Below are 17,831 nucleotides of genomic sequence, written 5' to 3' on the forward strand. Positions count from 1 at the left end.
TTGTGATGTTTGGACGTTCATTCTGACGGCACCCATTGACTACAGAGGATCCGTTGATTGGCAACTGATGTAATGCTAAATTTCTACAGATTGAATATGAAGAAACAAACTCATCTACATCTTGGATGACCTGTAAATTTTCATTTTTGGGTGAATGGTTCCTTTTCATTTGGTTTACAGTGTCTTACCTTGAGATAACAAAATCAAAACATCTACTAGAGGACCTCAATTCAAAGCTATTTATTCATTCAAACACCATAATGAATTAAATAAAAATACACCTCAGTGATACTAACAAGAACTCTGTGTTATCACATCAGGTGAAACAGATACAGTACAATATCTCAACATAACATGTTGCGGGTTGCTTTCTTTGGAATACTGATGTGTTAAGCATAATTGCAATGATAATTGTCTAAAATCATGTTTAATTGACACACATGAAAGGACTAATGGATGTGCCCTCCATGACCAGCATGTCCCATCGTTTGTATTTTAGAATTAATTTACATCTAATTTGCATTGTTCCTCAAACCTGTTTAACCTGTTAAATAAACCAAAAATGTTTATTTGAATGTTTACTCAAACATAAATCCAGTCATAATATAATATTATAACCAGTATATTTTAGATCCTTTTGGGTTTCTAAGAACAGGTGGTGTCAGGTTTCCTGTGACAAACTGATCAGACACTTAACATTCATCAGTGACATGAGGAATAACAACAACTGCAAATGACTAGGACAATGGCACGTATGAATGAACAACAGAACACATTAAATGGTCCTATTAAAACACAATGCAAATATATACTTTACACAAATGCATTACACTATAATTCTCTGACCTCAAATTGATCAGATTTCGTGTTTTTGTTTAAAACCAACTACAAATATTTAAAATATTAGTGTCATGAGGAACTGTTTCTGTTAAAAGGCAGCTTAGCTGAGGGTTGAAGGTTGATTACAGAAAGCAGCAGCAGACTACCGTATAAGCTAAATTTATTGTCAGGTTTAGTATTCCAGCCCTGTATGAAGCCACAGAGTGTTTGAAGGCAACAATAAGATTCAGATGTGACCTCTCAGATTACAGAATGTCATTTTAGGAACACCAGCTGCCTGGAGCCTCACTTGCACGGCTAACCTGTCATTGATCTCACAAAAGATATGTGAAGCTTGTTGTAGTGCACTTGTAGCATTTAGGTCTCACACTAAGCATGCTGTTTCTGCTGTGGAGGGAGACCTGGAGAAAAAGCCATTGGGTACCAAACAACGTAAGTCACGTACCACGCTAGTATCCCACACGACGTCCCTATAATCTTGTCAATAATATCATGGAAATACACAGAAGTGCATCCGAACATCCATATCCAGATGGCCACAATCACATTGAGTGCTATATAAAGACAATCAAGACAAATGTTTCGGTCACTCTGCGGTATGTGTAACATGGGCACCATTTCCTCCACAATCACAAGAGAAGAGTAAGCCAAGATGAAGGAGTGTCCTGATATGTCAAATCCATCCCAGATGAATCCGGCCTTCTTGCACGCCGACTTTGTGGTAATGTCACCATGGATAACTTGCATGGTGTCTGACTCATAGCATGAACCGGTAATATCTTCAATGTAGAAAAACGTCTCAGTGCAGGTGTACCAAATCAATGTTGCCACCAGTAGTGACGTCAGCCGCCTCAACACAAATGTGTGGCTTCTGTTGTAAAGGTTGGAGTAAAAGATGAAAGGCAGAAGTAAAACAATGGTCCATCCCCAAGAAACTTTCACAAAATATCTGAAAGTAAAAAAATGAAGTGAAAACGATTAAATGACTTTGGAACCAATGTATTATGATAAGTTGTCAATGACAAACACTGCTTTTTAATATCGTTTAAAGCCTATTGCTTTAATATAACATATTATGGTTATTTTCTTAAAAATCTAACACATTTCTATTAAAATGATTTAGTTTTACAGTTTTTAATGAAGTTCTAGGTAAGGCTGCCACCATATACAGTAGACTTGTACTCACAGATTTAAAACATTTCTGCTGCTACTGAAGTAACTCTCCGGCACGAGCTCCGTCGCTTTCAAAATCGATCCGGTAAACGAAATACAAAAAAACAAATGCGGTAAACAAGTGCGGGCACATTGCTGTCTCCACAGACAAGCCAAACTGTTCACTAAGCTGCCTACTGCAGACATATTGTTCTGTGTGCTGTAGGTGTGTTTGAATGCGGAAACAGAAACCATCACGCTACTACGAATCCTACTATGGTGACGGGTTGTCGATTAATATTCATGAGCAAGCCTTCGCCATTGAAGAACTACTAAGCAACGTCACCATTATCTTATTAAATATCCAAGCATGAGACGTCCGCCACTGGAAGGTTACTAAACACGTCGGCGCTGTCTGATTAATATTCATGAGCAAAACCTTCGCTCTACTAGCTGTAATCTCGCAACCTGGATCCCTGTGAGTAGCTTTAGACAAAAATGGCTGCTGTTGGTTAAATGTGTATTTAAAAGTTTGAACCAATATAGTTATTTTAAAACATATAAAAATATATTAACATAAAAAAAACTCTTTGTAGAATATAGAATGGGTGAGCAATTTTGTCTCTAGGCTTTCACTGTCCAATAGGTGGCACTATATAACACCGTCACGAAAAACCTCTACTTTTTTAAAGAAGAAAAGCATGTAAGATACTTTAATATTCTCACCTAATAAGTAACATATCTTCCCATTTAATGAAGTTTTCAAACTGTTGCACTTTAGAGAACAGACAATGTTCAGTTTGAAATTCTTAATTAAAATTAATTTGAAAAATCTTGTTGATGTTTTAAAATAATATGTTTGGTATGATTAAAAAAATTAACTTGGAAAGTTCCACAGGCTTTCCTTTATGTTGCACTCTAAACTGGCAAGAGTGTATTTATTCAGTGTTTCCAAGAATGTGTGCCATTTGGTTAGGTTGTCTCTCCATTCTGCTTCCACATATTGTGCCAGACAGAGCAGTCTGACAGGATGTTAAATACTGGTGTTTTCAAAGTGATTGCCATGGATTTAAAAATCATTTGGAAATCTCTGAAGCAGTTACAACTGGAAACAGTACAGGTGCATGTAGACCCTTATTTCAATCATTAAATCCAGTTTGGACACTCTTGGATGCAATTAAGAATCGTCAAGAGAATAAATGGAATATGATTTTAATGAACTAGAGATCTGTTAGCTGAATGAACCTAAAATGTCTGACAAAATATTTTATGGGAGAACCTAAACCAAATTTATTTTTCTATTAATTTTATATTTAATAATTTAACATGACATATAAACTGAAGGGTTTTAAGAGCTGAAGTGGTCCGATTTAAGCATAAAATAAAAAGCTATAAATATACAGTTGTTTAAAATATTTATACCCTAGATAGTCATTTAAATATTTGCATGAGATTTCATTTATTGACATCTGTGTGTTTTCTGAATAGAGCAACTAAGGTATATGTAACATTAGAACAGTAATAATACATTGATTCTTACACGTTTACTGTTCATACAGCTTTTTTTATTTTTTTGTATTACCACTCCCTTCAGATAAACACTTTTGTACGTGTCTAGACAAGATGATGTCATATTAGAGGAAGTCAGATTGTTTGTGGCCTGATTGTCTAGAGGTGTTCCACCCAAGCTTGATCCATTTCACATTGTCTCACAGAAGGGGGGCCTCAGTGAGTTATGGCTTCGTCTGCTCTTCCTCGGAGCATTCCTGACCGTACATCTGAAATGTTACAGCTTGACATCGTAAGTGCTTTATAAAATGGAACTTTTCAGAACCTCACATATGAGAGAAATATAATTGGTCGATATGGGGTAAAGTCTCACAAACTCTTAAAGGGGATAGTCTACCCCAAAATGAAAACTTTATTCAATATCATGTTGTTTTAAACCTGCATAAATTTATTTTCATCTGTGGAATACACAGACAAACACATACTGGTTTTCATGTTTTATGGGGACATTTGGTCCCCATAACATAGGGGATACCAGGTAGGCCTACACAAACACACACACACACACATACGTTTGTTTTTGTGAAAAGTGGGGACATTCCATAGGCGTAATGGTTTTTATACTGTACAAACTGTATGTGCTATTGCCCTACACCTGAACTTAGCCCTCACAGGAGACTGTGCATTTCTACTTTCCCCCCAAAAAACTCACTCTGTATGATTTGTAAGCGTTTTGAAAAGTGGGGACATGGGGCAATGTCCTCATAAGTCACCTTCACCTTGTAATACCTATGTCATACCTGTGTCATTATACAAATTTATTTAGTAATATATTACTCATTTGTCACAAAAACGCACGCACACACACACGCACGCACGCACACACACACACACACACACACACACAATGAAGAAATACAATGAAAGAAAATGGGGTACAGTGTTTTTTTGGACCCCTTTGATTTTCATTGTATGGACAAACCATTCTTTAGAATATATTATTTTGTGTACAGCAAAGGTGAAAAATTTAAAAATGAAGTAAATGATGACAGAATTTTCATTTTTGCGACTATTCCTGTAATGATAGGAGTACATAGCAATTTGATCTATAACTACAGTTTTGGCAATATTCAAAGTAATTATTTTCTCTTTCATGTTAGGAATTATATTTCATGTAAGAAATTCTTATATTTTTCTTATATTATCTGTTATTTGCTCACAGGTTTTAAATAGATAATATGTTTCTGCTATGATTGCTAATTCATTTTGAAATAAACACAGTTTCCTGTAGCTAAACTGGTAGCAAATGCAAAAATATGGTCCAAACAAGAAAAAGTAAATAATGACAGCATTTTCATATTTGAAGATAAATATAATGAGTTGTGCACAAAATAATTTGATTGATCAATTACTTTTGTTCATAATATTTAGTTAGTTTAATTATTTGCTTATTCATGTTAATCTAGCGATTATGTTTTCTTTTCATCAGTGTTATTTATTCATAGGTTTCACATTAACATATTTGTGTGATTGTTAATTCTTTTGAATGAAATGCAAAAGCAACACTAGGGTCATTGGTTTGATTCAATGGAATACTGTGAAAACGCATTGCTTTAATCCAGTGTCTGCCAGTATAAATTTGTATCTGCATATGAATAGTTAGTTCCTCTGCTGTAAATATGTTAGTGGTAAATCAATGTGTAATGAGAAAACGTGTGGTGTGATTTGATTTCTTTAATTCCAGTAACCAATGGTCAGAACACACCCATTGCCTCTATTCCCTTCAAAACCATCCATCACCATGAACAGCTACATCACTTAGCAAATTTGTTTTCGAGGCTGCCAAAACACAGTTTGGACTGCTGACATGAGAAATGGAGCGGCAGCAGGGAATGGGAAAGCCTGGATTTATGCTAAATGACGTGATTCATACACAGAAAGACCTGAATGCCCTTTCCATTTCTGTGGAGGAGATAATGGCACAGCTGTGCACCTTTTTAAGTGACTTTTTCCCTCTCGTTCAATCCCACAATGCACAAGGACCCTTCAGCCTTGTGCAGATGGGAAGCATGAACGAGATGTAGTCAAGGTAACCATTATGTGAATGAATTAAGCTTAACGTAAGCTATAGCTGGTTATACCCTTAATGTTTTCCAGGGCTGCTTCCATGAATTGAATGATTCATTTGATATTTCTGCTCAACATTCATCACCTCCTTTGATGTGTGATGACAGCACTATTAAGTATGTGATAGAATTGACAGAGACATGCCTGAGGCTAATTTTAGACACTCCACTCCACAAGGCCTCACTGTAGCTTAGAGTTCTGTATTCATCATATTAGCACATAAAACGGTCAAACATTTGACCCGGGGAAGAATGTTTACATATGCATCTCATCAGTGACGTGACCAAACTTGTGTATTTTGTGTACAAGGACAAAACCGTAAAGGTTGCAACATTACGTATCTTAGGAAGTGACATCATATGTTTGTCTAGAGAACAAGTCGCGGCTTTCTTGCCTATATAGTAAGTCAACAGAAAGTCTTCCAAACAGGCCTTTCATTGAACCTTGACCCTGCTGACCGTGGCAGTTTTAGGATGACTGCTAACTTTTGAAGTTTCCTTTGAGGATGCTGAACATTAACTATACAGGTACATGCTGAATGAAAAATTAAAAAACTAAATTAAAGGCTTTATTACTTTATTTTAAATAATGTTGATGTTATTTTCACTATATTTTGCTTATAATACTGTATTCAGTAATTACATTAGCTAGATCAGCCAAAAACAAACTGGAATTCTAAAGTATTGTCATTTAGAAGTGTCAACATCTTTCTGTCCTTTTACTTTGACTATTAGCAAAGACTAGACTTTGCTATTAGTTAGAAGAATAACATTCGCACAATGGATTGTGGGACTGACAGTGGCGTGGAGCAAGTGCAAACGGAGCATAAAAAGCCATTAATTCTATGCAAATGATAGGCGCAAAACCCTGGATGGAAGCCAATGGTTCTGAGTTGCAGGCTTATATTAAATTATTGTTATATACAGGATTTAAATGAGATTTTCAGATGTTGTTTGACTGCTTTTATTGTGGCTGTTTTAATATTAGTATATTCAATTATTCATTGAAATAAAGTTTGTCTTTCCAATATCTTTCCACCTAAAAACTTGTCATTAAAAAAAAAAAAAAACATTTTGGAGAAACATCAGAAACGCCCCAAAGCGCCAGACATGAGTGTAGCATTTTGAGCGGGATTGTTCCACACTTTTGGACACCCACCACATCAACGCTTGATCTTTAGCTGAAAAAAAATTATGTCCTTTTATAATTTTACCATTAATCTTGCTTTGACATTTAGTTTATGCTGATGTTACTGTTTTCCAAAGGATTGCCCCATATCATTAATACTTCGGAATCTGTAACTCGATGCTCTCGATGACCCTGTTCAGTGGTTGCTGCAGTCAAAGTTGTGCAGTGTATATTGGCACTGCCCAGAGACTGGAGATATTACACATGGCATGTCCTTCCTGGAAGCCTAGACAGCTGGGACAATGTGCTTACTGGGCAATGACTTTCAAATTTGGCCTTTGATTCATAGAAGAACTCCCTCACTTTAATAAAATACTTGCCTGTGTTTATTCAACTTATTTTATTGAAACATTTTGCCAGGACGGCTAAGTGCAGTTCCAACCAAAGCTCACAAAAAGATTACAAATGTCCAATATAAGCATAGTACAGAAACAGATGATTTAAATGAAAAAGAGCCCAATGTAGCCACTATAAACAAGCATGGACAATTTGTTTTTGAATATTACTTTGCATGCACTGTATTTTAGTTACTATGTCCTATGATTTTCAATGAAAGATAAATGGTGAATTCAGAGGTGAGAGTTGCCCAAAAAGTGGTAAAACAACATTTGAAAATCACAAAGGTAATGGAAAGGAAGAGCAATAACTGTTGAAAAGTCATCAATCTTAAAATCCCTTTGGAGAGCATGACTGTTTGGAGCTTCCATACTGAGTGTGTGCTGAAAAAGCAAAACCTTCCATTAAATTGTTTCCTGAACCTCAGGAACATCCCTGTGGGGGAAGAAAAAGAGACAAGGGCTTTTCTTTTACGTCAAATGGCCTTAGAGAGTTGGCCCAGTTAAAGTTCGCTGCCACACATGTCAAAGACATCAAAGACGTTGTTTGCAAAGGCCAGAGTTTAAGTGGAGATCTTTTCAGCTGCTCTTCTCCAGGCTGTGCTAAAGTGCTGGAATCACTGCTGAAGGTATGTGCTGTGAGGACCACTCCAGCTGAAGACCCCCGCTCTCTTCAGACTGCAGGACTACATTCATAAGTATATGCCAAAATGTACTTTTCAACAGCCGTTATGTGTTTTTTAAAATTATTAAATTAGAAAAAAAAGTCAATTTTCATAAAGGGATTTATTGAAAGATCTTTGTTGTTGATGCACTGCTGCATTTTCCAAGGTTTAGATGTTTACATGTATAATATCTTTAAAGAATAGCGAGAGCATTTGGGTGCAATGAGTTTTTTTGCAGTGTAACCCTATTGTAACCCATATTGTAAAAATTGTAGTTTAAAATATAAATGGTAACTATAACTTACAATTATTTAAAAATGTATTTAAATTTAGTACTGTATATATAGCAATTTCTTTAATCATTTTTGCCTTTTAAAAAAAATATTTAAAAAATTTATATTTTACATTTTATCACTATTTTCACCATTTTACCTCACGTTATTTCACAAAAGGATACTTCAGGCAATTTTTGGGCAACTATAAAAGTTTAGGTAACACTACAAGTCATCTACTTATTATATCTATATTTTGACATGTTTATTCGGTTACTATGGTCTAAAATGGTCTACAGAAATTGCAGGATTAAACTGTACTTACACTTGAATAGGGACTCTACCGTTCCTGACCTTATTTTATTGGCTAATACAGTGAGAGATTGTTGACGCTGGATTCTCTTTCCACAAATAAAGCACCTGTAGCCAACCAGACAGAAGGCAGATGATGAGTTTGGCCTGCGTTCAGCTGTTGTTTGCTGCCACGTTGTGGACACTGCCCTGCACCACAACATCTGTGGCGACAGAGCTGCTTCATCTGAAAGATGTTTCTCTGGAGGCCATGCTGAGGAACAGCAGCGACACCAGCGCGACTCGAACGCGTCGGAAACGCTTCATCTCCAGTAAAGATATGACAGCCATTCTGGACTATCACAACCGCGTGCGCTCACAGGTCTTCCCACCCGCGGCAAATATGGAAAATATGGTAGGACATTTTTATTAGCAATTTTTAAACATTAGGCTACTAATGTTTTAAGGTTATCATCAGTGTTGGGTAAGTTACAAAAGAAAAGTAGAGGGGGACCGGGGGCAATAGTAAAATTGTTTTTACATGTTCCTTAATAACTCACAGACTACTTGAAATACACTAATCAATTGCCCCACTATCCTTGGTGGGGGCAATTGTAACAGTGTTTGGGGGCAGTTGTAACACTGAAAAATAAGTCATGTTAAACCACCGTACCACAAATAAAAATGCTTTTTTGTGTCTAACATTATAAATGTTATATCTAATTATATATGTATTATATATTATATAGCCTATGGTTCAAATTCGCTTAAATGTCAGGCATCATTCAAAAAGCAAAAGTCTATTTATATTTTTTGCAGAAGACTGCAACTATTTTGAGGTAACTAGATTTTAATTATTTAAATATATTTTACTCAAATACATTATTTAGCTGATGAGTCAAGAACAGTCTTTAATGAAATGGTACGAGATAAACATATGGAGATAATAGTCAATTATATTTTTTTAAAGATTTAAAAGCAACACTAATCATTTTAAATGTAGTTTTGCATTTAAAATATGTTTATTTTCTAACAGAAAAGTAGCTATGTCAACACAGAAAAACAAGGTGTTTACACTGGGCCCTGTGGCTAGGGGGGTTACAATTGCCCCCGATGTTGCAGCCATGATAAAATCTCATATGCTAGCTAGCCACACCTATATTAGCATAGGTTGTGCATGTTAATTTTCTATCAATGACCTAGAAATAAAATGTATGTAGTTTAAATTTGCGATCATCTAAACTTTAGACAGCAGCAGAAAAATACTGTACAAAATCAGTATTTTGTAAAAAAAAAAAAATTCTGCTGAGGTGAAATTGTGCTCCTTTTCCACAGGCAGAGCTGAGCATTTGCAGATTAAGTTTAAGTCCTCTACCACCCCGCAGCGCAGAGCTACCCGAGCCCACCGCAGACGGAGAGCCATCGCCTGCCGTGGTCATTGAGCCATCGCCATCAGGAGCGACAGAGCTGCCGATCGTCCTGGAGCCCGAGCCCCGGTGTCTGACCAGGTGCGAGAGCTGGCAGTTCAAACGGCGGTGGATACAGCTGTGGAGATCGTGGGGGCTATGGAACACCCTGCCCACGGTGCCACCGCTGGGGGTGAGCATGAACTGGACCTGGGAGATCTCATTGACTTTCACCCTGACACACTCATTCTTAAGCCATCTCCTGAGTTATATTCCTGGGAATATATCCCACCCAACCTCCCTCTCCCACCTCCTCTCATTGATCTGGTTCCTATTCCAACACCTCCATCGCCGGAGTTCGTCAGCCCCTCTGCTCACCCTCATCTCACCATCTGTGGCATGGGCTCGCCGCTGGTCTGCCGATCTCCAGCTCCATTGGCGTTGAGTCTGAAAGATCCCTCGTCTCCGCCATCAGCCACCGAGACCCAGACTCCGCCTCGGTCCTGCAACCCAGCGGCTCCACCTTGGTTTCCAGCTCCCTTGTCTCCACCGGAGCCCGTCAGGCCACCAGCTCCGCCGGGCTCCCTCGTCCCTCCGGCTCCGCCTTGGTCAGTCGTCCCCCTAACTCCACCTCGGGACTACAGTCCTCCGGCTATGCCTCGTTCCTTCGTCCCTCTGGCTCCGTTGGGCTCCTCCTTCCCTCCAGCTCAATCTCAGTCCTCTGTCGCTCCGGCTCCGCCGCGGCCTTCCGGAACTCTGCCTTCACCTCGGTCGCCGAAGCCTCTGGTTCCGCCTTGGCCCTCCGGATCCTCGGCCTCACCCTGGCTCTTCGGCTCTCTGTCGCCATCTCGGGCTCCACCACCACCTGCCCCGCCGCCATTGGTCGGCCCCATGGAGTCGACGGTCACTCCACCACCATGGCTCCTCCCTCCGTCGGCTCCTCCGTGGGCTGCCATCATGACTGTGGCCTGGGTCTTCTTCTGGCTCCTCCTGCTCCTGGCTTCCAAGTGGCTCCTCCCTTCCTCCACTCCCCCATGGACTTTTGTTATGTTCTGTGTGTGGCTTGTCTGCTCTCCTGCTCCACTTCCTCCTCCAGAGCCCCCACCCTCCATCCTCAGTTGGATTACGGCGCGAGGACGCGCCTTTCCAGGAGGGGGCGAAATGTAACATGTCTGTGTCTTCCCTTGTGACCTAGTTTTCCCCGTGTTGTCTAATTAGTCATTGTGTTCACCTGTCGGTCCTCATTATCTGCCTCTCTATAAGTTCCTGCATGTGAATGTTAGTTTGTCGGTTATTATTTGACGTTCTCGTGGTTGTGCTGTTGGATCCTTGTATCTGTTCCTGGATTGTGTATTAAAAGACTGTTTAATCGTTTCTGCTCCTCGTCGTGTGCTCCTTGTCCAGCACTACACGTAACAAATACTGAGAAAATCGCCTTTAAAGTTGTCCAAATGAAGTTCTTAACAATTCATATTACTAATCAAAAATTAAGTTGAAATATATTTACTGTAGGAGATTTACAAAATATCTTTTTACTTAGATAATATCCTTTTGGGCACAAAAGAAAAATCGATAATTTTGACAGTTTCAGTGTATTGTTGGCTATTGCTACAAATTCCGTGCTACTTATGACTGGTTTTGTGGTCCAGGGTCACAAATATCTGATTTTCTAGTCACTGTCATTACATGGGCCTTTTGGGTGAGCTATTTTTTTAATTATTTGTTTATCTTTCTTCTCTCTCCTTTGTGAGGTGTGGGATGAGAGACTGGCTAAATCTGCAGAGTCCTGGGCCGCTCAGTGCATTTGGGATCATGGACCGCCTCATGTTTTGCGACACATTGGACAGAACCTGTCCATCATCTCTGGAAGGTACAGACTCTTACAACAACGTACTATATGGGTACAGTCATATATCAGCATGAATTAAAATCCAAAAAATATGTCAGTTCTGGATCATATCTACACTTTCTATTTTGGCTGTGATTGTTAATATTTCTTTCATTTTGCAGGTACAGATCGATCATTGACCTGGTAAGATCCTGGTATAATGAAAGACATTATTTCTCCTACCCCAACAGATGCAGTGGCTCTGTCTGCACACATTACACTCAGGTGGGTCTCCAAAATACATAATAATATAGAATATTTTATATATAATTACATATAAAAATAATTTATAATAAAAAGTAATAATTCAAATATAATAAAAATATAATATTTTTTTATTGTGCATTCTTTTTATTTTATTTTATTAATAATATATTTAAATGTATCTATTTATATGTGAAGTATTATATTTAAATTAATACAAACTCTTCTCAGACCATCTACCTTTTATTTTTTTCAAGATATTACTAGGATATTAATTTTAGTAACGTCTTTTTGATTCAGATGGTGTGGGCGACCAGCAATAAGATCGGGTGTGCTATCAGAAGATGTTCAAATATGTATGTGTTTGGGAGTATGTGGAAACAGGCCACCTTTCTGGTTTGCAACTATTCTATCAAGTAAGAATTTTTACTGTGTCCATCAATACAATATTTTAATCTTAAAAATGCAGGAAATAATGATTGTTTTTTATGAAGCAGATTTTGTGAAAACTAAAGAAAAGGGTAAATAACCAAACACATACATGTTCTTCTTCTGTTCCAGGGGGAACTGGGTTGGAGAGGCTCCATATAAGACAGGGAAACCATGCTCTGCGTGCCCCTCAAGTTATGGAGGATCATGCAATAAAAACCAGTGTGACTCCAGATCAAAATCCAGAAGAAATGCAAGCAGTGTCAGAGGTTAATGGATAAGAAATCCCTTAAAATAAAAATCTCTCTTAAAAAAAATCATTAATAAATAAATAAGTTACACAATAGAAACCACTAAAATGTAAATTTCACAATGCAAATTATTCGTGGTCATTTTAAACTGAACGACATTTAAGTGCTGTAAAATGTCCAAGTCATAAAATGTGTAAATGTCAAATTGCATCAACTGTTACTTTGTTTGTTACCACCCCATAGGTGTCAAATTTTGTATTTTTTTTTAAATTACTTTATTAAGATGTTTAATGTTTATCCTTTGTTGTTTTCAAGGCTCTGGACTGTTTGCACTGTTTTGCTTATAATTTGTTTGTACTAAGTTGCATCGCAGTGACAATTCACACTGGGAGTAAAGCACTTTCGTTCTTTCATTATTATTATTTTGTCCTTTTTGTACAAGTACTACATTTTCTTTAGATTAGGAAAAGTCATATGTTCAGTGGTTCCTAAGTTACTATCTTTTAGAATTGTCTATTGCACTCATGTCATACAGAGTACATGACTGCACTGTAAACACATTTGTCCTCATAAAAACTGTCCTTTTATTTACATTTTCTCTTATAACACAGACAGACAGTTGCCAACACCTTCCCAGCAGGCACAATGCCAATAAGTAAAAAATAAATAAATAAAACAAATTCAGCAAAGAATCATTTATACATTTCAAAAATATATTAGTGGCAGTTCATATTATTAAGGTGCATGTGAGCAGCTGGACAAGGATCAGTATTGAGAGGCAGAATAAAACCATCCTTTATCACCTCATTAATGTGTTCAATCCATCTAAAAGAGACAGATCTGCTGTAAACCACATCTAAAAGGCTTTTAAAGCCATAAACGAAGTGCTGGGCCACTTTCTCTAGACCAATGTATAGGGAATACTTTACCAGTGATTGAAATCATTCATCTGAATTAGAATTAGTTTTTTTTGGTTCAATAGGGCATCAATCAAAGTGTTGGCTTTGAATATGTACATTCAAGTTTGGATTCAGTAGGATTATTTTATTAAAAAGTTTTATTCATCAAAGACCTAGTAATTTGATCAAAAGTGACAATAAATGCTGTTCTTTTGGACGTTCTATTCATCAGAGAATCCCAGGTTCCACAAAAAATATATAGTTAAATATAACAGTTTTCAACATGGATAATAATAACATTTTTATGGTTTTATTTATTTATTTATTTGCCCCCACCAAATCAGCATATTAGAACGATTTTAAGGACAAATGAAAGATCATGTGACACTAAAGACTGGAGTAATAACTGATCAGATCACAAATTACATTTTAAAATATATTTAAAAAGAAAACAGCTATTTAATAATATTTCACAATATTATTGATCATATTCACTGTATTTTTGTACGTATTTAAGTATTATAAGTCAACACACAAATATTCAGCTTTGCCATCACAAATTATATTTTAACATATATTAAAAAGAAAACGTTTTCTGAACTTTTAATAACATTTCACAATATTACTAATAATATTCAATATAATTTGACTGTATTTTTTAAATTAATGGTGCTGTATATAAGTATCATAAAGCAAATGGACACAAAGGTAATGAAGAATTGAGAACGTAGGTGTTTCTTTACCAGTGTGACAAAGGTGGGGAAAATCTAAAGTTTCAAAACACTGACTTTCCCACGAAGCTGCTTAAAAGTGAAAGCAACATTAGACTTGTGTAAAGATACACATCTGTCAGAAAGCATCATATTATATTCATGGGAAAAGCTGTTAAAACTAACACAGCATCTGTTAAGAAAAAAGGGCAGCATATTCAGTGAAGCATATGGCCTCATATAAATGTCTCAAACTGTATAACAGTATAGCATTGGTCTAATGGTGACAAAGCTTCCAACACAAAGGTAAAGACAAAGTCGTCAGTCTGTTTAAAGACCATTAATTACAGTATAACGGAAATGAAAGCTGATATAAGGCATGTTGTCAAACAGTACATTTGGATTATTTCTTATCAAAGTAATGGGAATCGGACAAATCAGAAAAGCTAAATGAGTCTGTGTAAACCCTCTACTCCTTTAATTTCTCACACTTGACTAAACAAAACTCTTCCTACCCGAATGATTCATTCCCCAATATGGCATGAGTTTAAAAAGATGCAGAAAAATTATAACAAACTGTCTGTTTGAGTTTCTATCATCCTGTTGCCATAGCTACAGCTGTCATATGGATTGGTCTCTATACAAGCCTGGTTACTGTTTAACCTCTCCACCCACATTTGCCCAGATTAGGAAAATCAATAAGATAACAGGAGTACCGGCCTTACCTTGCGCCAACAACACCTTCACCAGAAACACAGAGGGCTGTGCAAAACTTGTGTGTTAATTCTTCATCATCTTTCATTCTTATTAGAGCAAAATCTGTGAAATACAGTGGTGGGGAGCAGAAGAAACAACATGGTCAATGTGAATGCTCAGGCCAGCACCCATATGGATCCACCATACGGTAAGCGCTCAGTCTCTTCCGACTGCTCTCAGGAAAAACATGGTGGGTGCTTTGGTGATCTTGGTGGAACGTGTTGTTGAATGGGCATGTTGTTTCTTGACATTTCATCCAGTATGGTAGCTATCATCGCCATTCGTGAGAGCTTGTGGTGCACGGCTGTAATTTGGGAGGTGTGGCATATCCATAATGACTGGTAAATAGGGCCTATTTGCAGGAGAAGATGAATAATGTGGGCAGAATGGCTGAAGTTCCTCTTTTCTTGCTGGGATGGAATGACTCAAAGTAAAGTGCTGGAACAAAGTGGGCATTATAAAAGACTTCAAAAATATAAAAGGTTTTAATTTTCAGTAAAACAGTAAAAAAACAACAACAAAAAAACAGTAATATACAGTAAAAATAGTAATAGGGAAATTTTTGATATTTGACATTGACATTTTTATTTGAATATATATATATATATATATATATATTAAATGTAATTTATTCTGTATTTTTAAGCTGTACTTTTAGCAGCCTTTATTCTTCAGTCTCACATGATCCTTCAGAAATCATTTTGATTTGGTGTTCAAGAAACATTGAAAACAGTTGTGCTGCTACTTAATATTTGTTTGAAAACTGAGATACTTTCCCCCTCCAGGAGAGTTTGATAAACAGAAATGAAAAACACCATTTATTTGAAATAAAAATCTTTTGTAGCATTATAAATGTCTTGGTAACAATTTAGTTCAATTTAGTTCAAGATTTTGATGTATGATGCATTATAAGAGTAGTTTTAAATCATTAAATATGCCTTGTAATCTCATGAATACATTATACACTTAATACATTATAACACTTAGCAATTCATTGTTACACTATGCATTTTAAATTCAGTTATAATTATTTATGAAAAGATATAATGTATTACAATGCACATTATAATTATAATGCATTATAGCCTAATAACCCTTTATAATGCATTATACATAAAGACTTTAAGTAAAATGTTACCAATGTCTTTACTCTCACATTTGATCAATATAATGTTTTCTCGCTGAATAAAACTATTATTTTTAGATTTTTTTCAAAAATCTTACTGACAAACTTTTGAACAGTCCTATATGTTAAACTTGATTTATTTATTCATTCATTCATTTTAATTATTAGAATTATAACATTTATCTAATACTATAAAATTTAGTTATAAGAATTTGATATGCCCTTTAATTTTAATGGTAGATGCACACCGCTTTGCAAACAATGGAGTAAGCCAACTTTAGCACCCCTCTGTTTCATATAAATTGACACTGGTTCTTAGATGCTTCAGTCAATTTCTTGTGTAGGCCAGACATTCATATGAAATATAATATCTAACAGTCATTAAGTCATCATGTCTTAGTATCTTCTAATACACTTTGCCAAACAATTACAATCATACTGTATATGTCAACACTTGCATGAGTTTAGTGGTCTTTTTAATGGACACACACGTGTGTTAGTAGAGCTCTAGTCTGTACTGATACATTTACATTATTGTTGCATTTTTGTGGCAACTGTGATTAAGCCTCTTTGTGGTCCAGATCATTTCAGAGCTGCTGTAATGTGTTTTTTTGTGAACACAAAGAATGCACAAAGCAGTGCTGTAGTAAATCCTACAGCAAAATGCTGCTGACACAACATCATGGAGAAAGAAGCTCAAACGTATTAGCATACATTAACATTATCTAACACAACAATAAAAAATAATTTTACAGCATTTACTAAAGTAGTTTAATGTTCATCTCTACATACATACAAATAAATTTAACAGTAAAATGGCTATATATTTGCAAGATTTAAAACACTATGAACTAGTGTGAACAATGAACAATGGCATATTTCTAAATTAAATAAACAGTTCAACCAAAAATTAATATTTGCTTGAAATCCGAGATGTTAAAGAGTTCTTTACTGGAACAGATTTGGAGAAATTTTGCATTTTAACACTTGTTTACCAATGGATCAACTGCAGTGAATGGGTGCCGTCAGAATCAAACAGCTGATCAAAACATTACAGTAATCCACAAGTAATTGCCATATCTCAACATATACAAAAATTTAAATTAAAAGTGAAACGCTTTTTAAAATATTAATAAATACTTAAAATAAGACAACTTTTTTACTGGAGAAAGCAGGAAAGAGGACTAATTTTAAAATGAATCGTGTTGTGTGGATTACCTACGGATTATTGTGATGCTTTTATCAATTGTTTGAACTCTCATTCTGACGGCACCCATTCACTGCAGAGGATCCATTGATGAGCAAGTGATTTAATACAAAATGTCTGTTCTGATGAAGAAACAAACTCATCCACATTTGGGATAAACTAAGGGTTAGTACATTTTCAGCAAATTTTCATTTTTGGGTGAACTATTCCTTTAACATTAAGCAAGATATACAGTACACAGTAAAAAAATAAATAATTTTCCATGCAACTTTAACTAGTTCTTCAACCTTCATGGCCTATTCATATAAATATGAAAAAAATGTGTTAATATATGTTACATTATAGTGTTATGGGGCGAACGAGACGTGAGACGTGTGGATCCATTTGCAAGCTTTATTCCAAGACGTGGTCAAAACACAAGCAGGGTCAAAACATCAGCAAACAGGTATAACACAGGCATGACAAAGAGTAATCCTAGGGCAAGCGTGGCTCTTTGAGCGGCGAACAATATCCAGAGGGCTTGAGAAGCGGGGTAGTCCAATACCATGAGCAATAATCCAAACGAGATACAAACAG

General features: G+C 36.3%; 2 protein-coding genes across 3 annotated transcripts; one reads left to right on the top strand and one right to left on the bottom strand.

Moving 5' to 3' along the window:
- Positions 1-224: 224 nt before the first annotated feature.
- Positions 225-2,264, bottom strand: LOC306860311 (acyl-coenzyme A diphosphatase FITM2-like). The gene is made up of 2 exons (XM_079401946.1): positions 2,027-2,264; positions 225-1,789 (listed from the first exon to the last, which is right to left on the bottom strand). The coding sequence occupies exons 1-2, from the start codon at positions 2,245-2,247 to the stop codon at positions 1,210-1,212; spliced, it is 801 nt and encodes a 266-aa protein (XP_079258072.1). The 5' UTR covers positions 2,248-2,264; the 3' UTR covers positions 225-1,209.
- A 1,443-nt stretch (positions 2,265-3,707) lies between these two features.
- LOC306860389 (peptidase inhibitor R3HDML-like) lies at positions 3,708-12,969 on the top strand. 2 transcript variants are annotated; one of them, XM_079402061.1, is made up of 5 exons: positions 3,708-3,793; positions 11,537-11,655; positions 11,796-11,898; positions 12,178-12,293; positions 12,439-12,969. In XM_079402061.1, exons 1-5 carry the CDS (start codon positions 3,728-3,730, stop codon positions 12,578-12,580), a joined length of 546 nt encoding a protein of 181 aa, XP_079258187.1. In that variant the 5' UTR covers positions 3,708-3,727; the 3' UTR covers positions 12,581-12,969. The 2 variants fall into 2 exon arrangements, with proteins under 2 accessions (XP_079258187.1, XP_079258186.1); XM_079402060.1 differs by lacking the exon at positions 3,708-3,793 and adding an exon at positions 8,512-8,794.
- Positions 12,970-17,831: the final 4,862 nt, after the last annotated feature.

Source organism: Barbus barbus (assembly GCF_936440315.1).
Source record: "Barbus barbus genome assembly, chromosome: 41".
In the NCBI taxonomy this organism is placed as follows: Eukaryota; Metazoa; Chordata; class Actinopteri; order Cypriniformes; family Cyprinidae; genus Barbus; species Barbus barbus.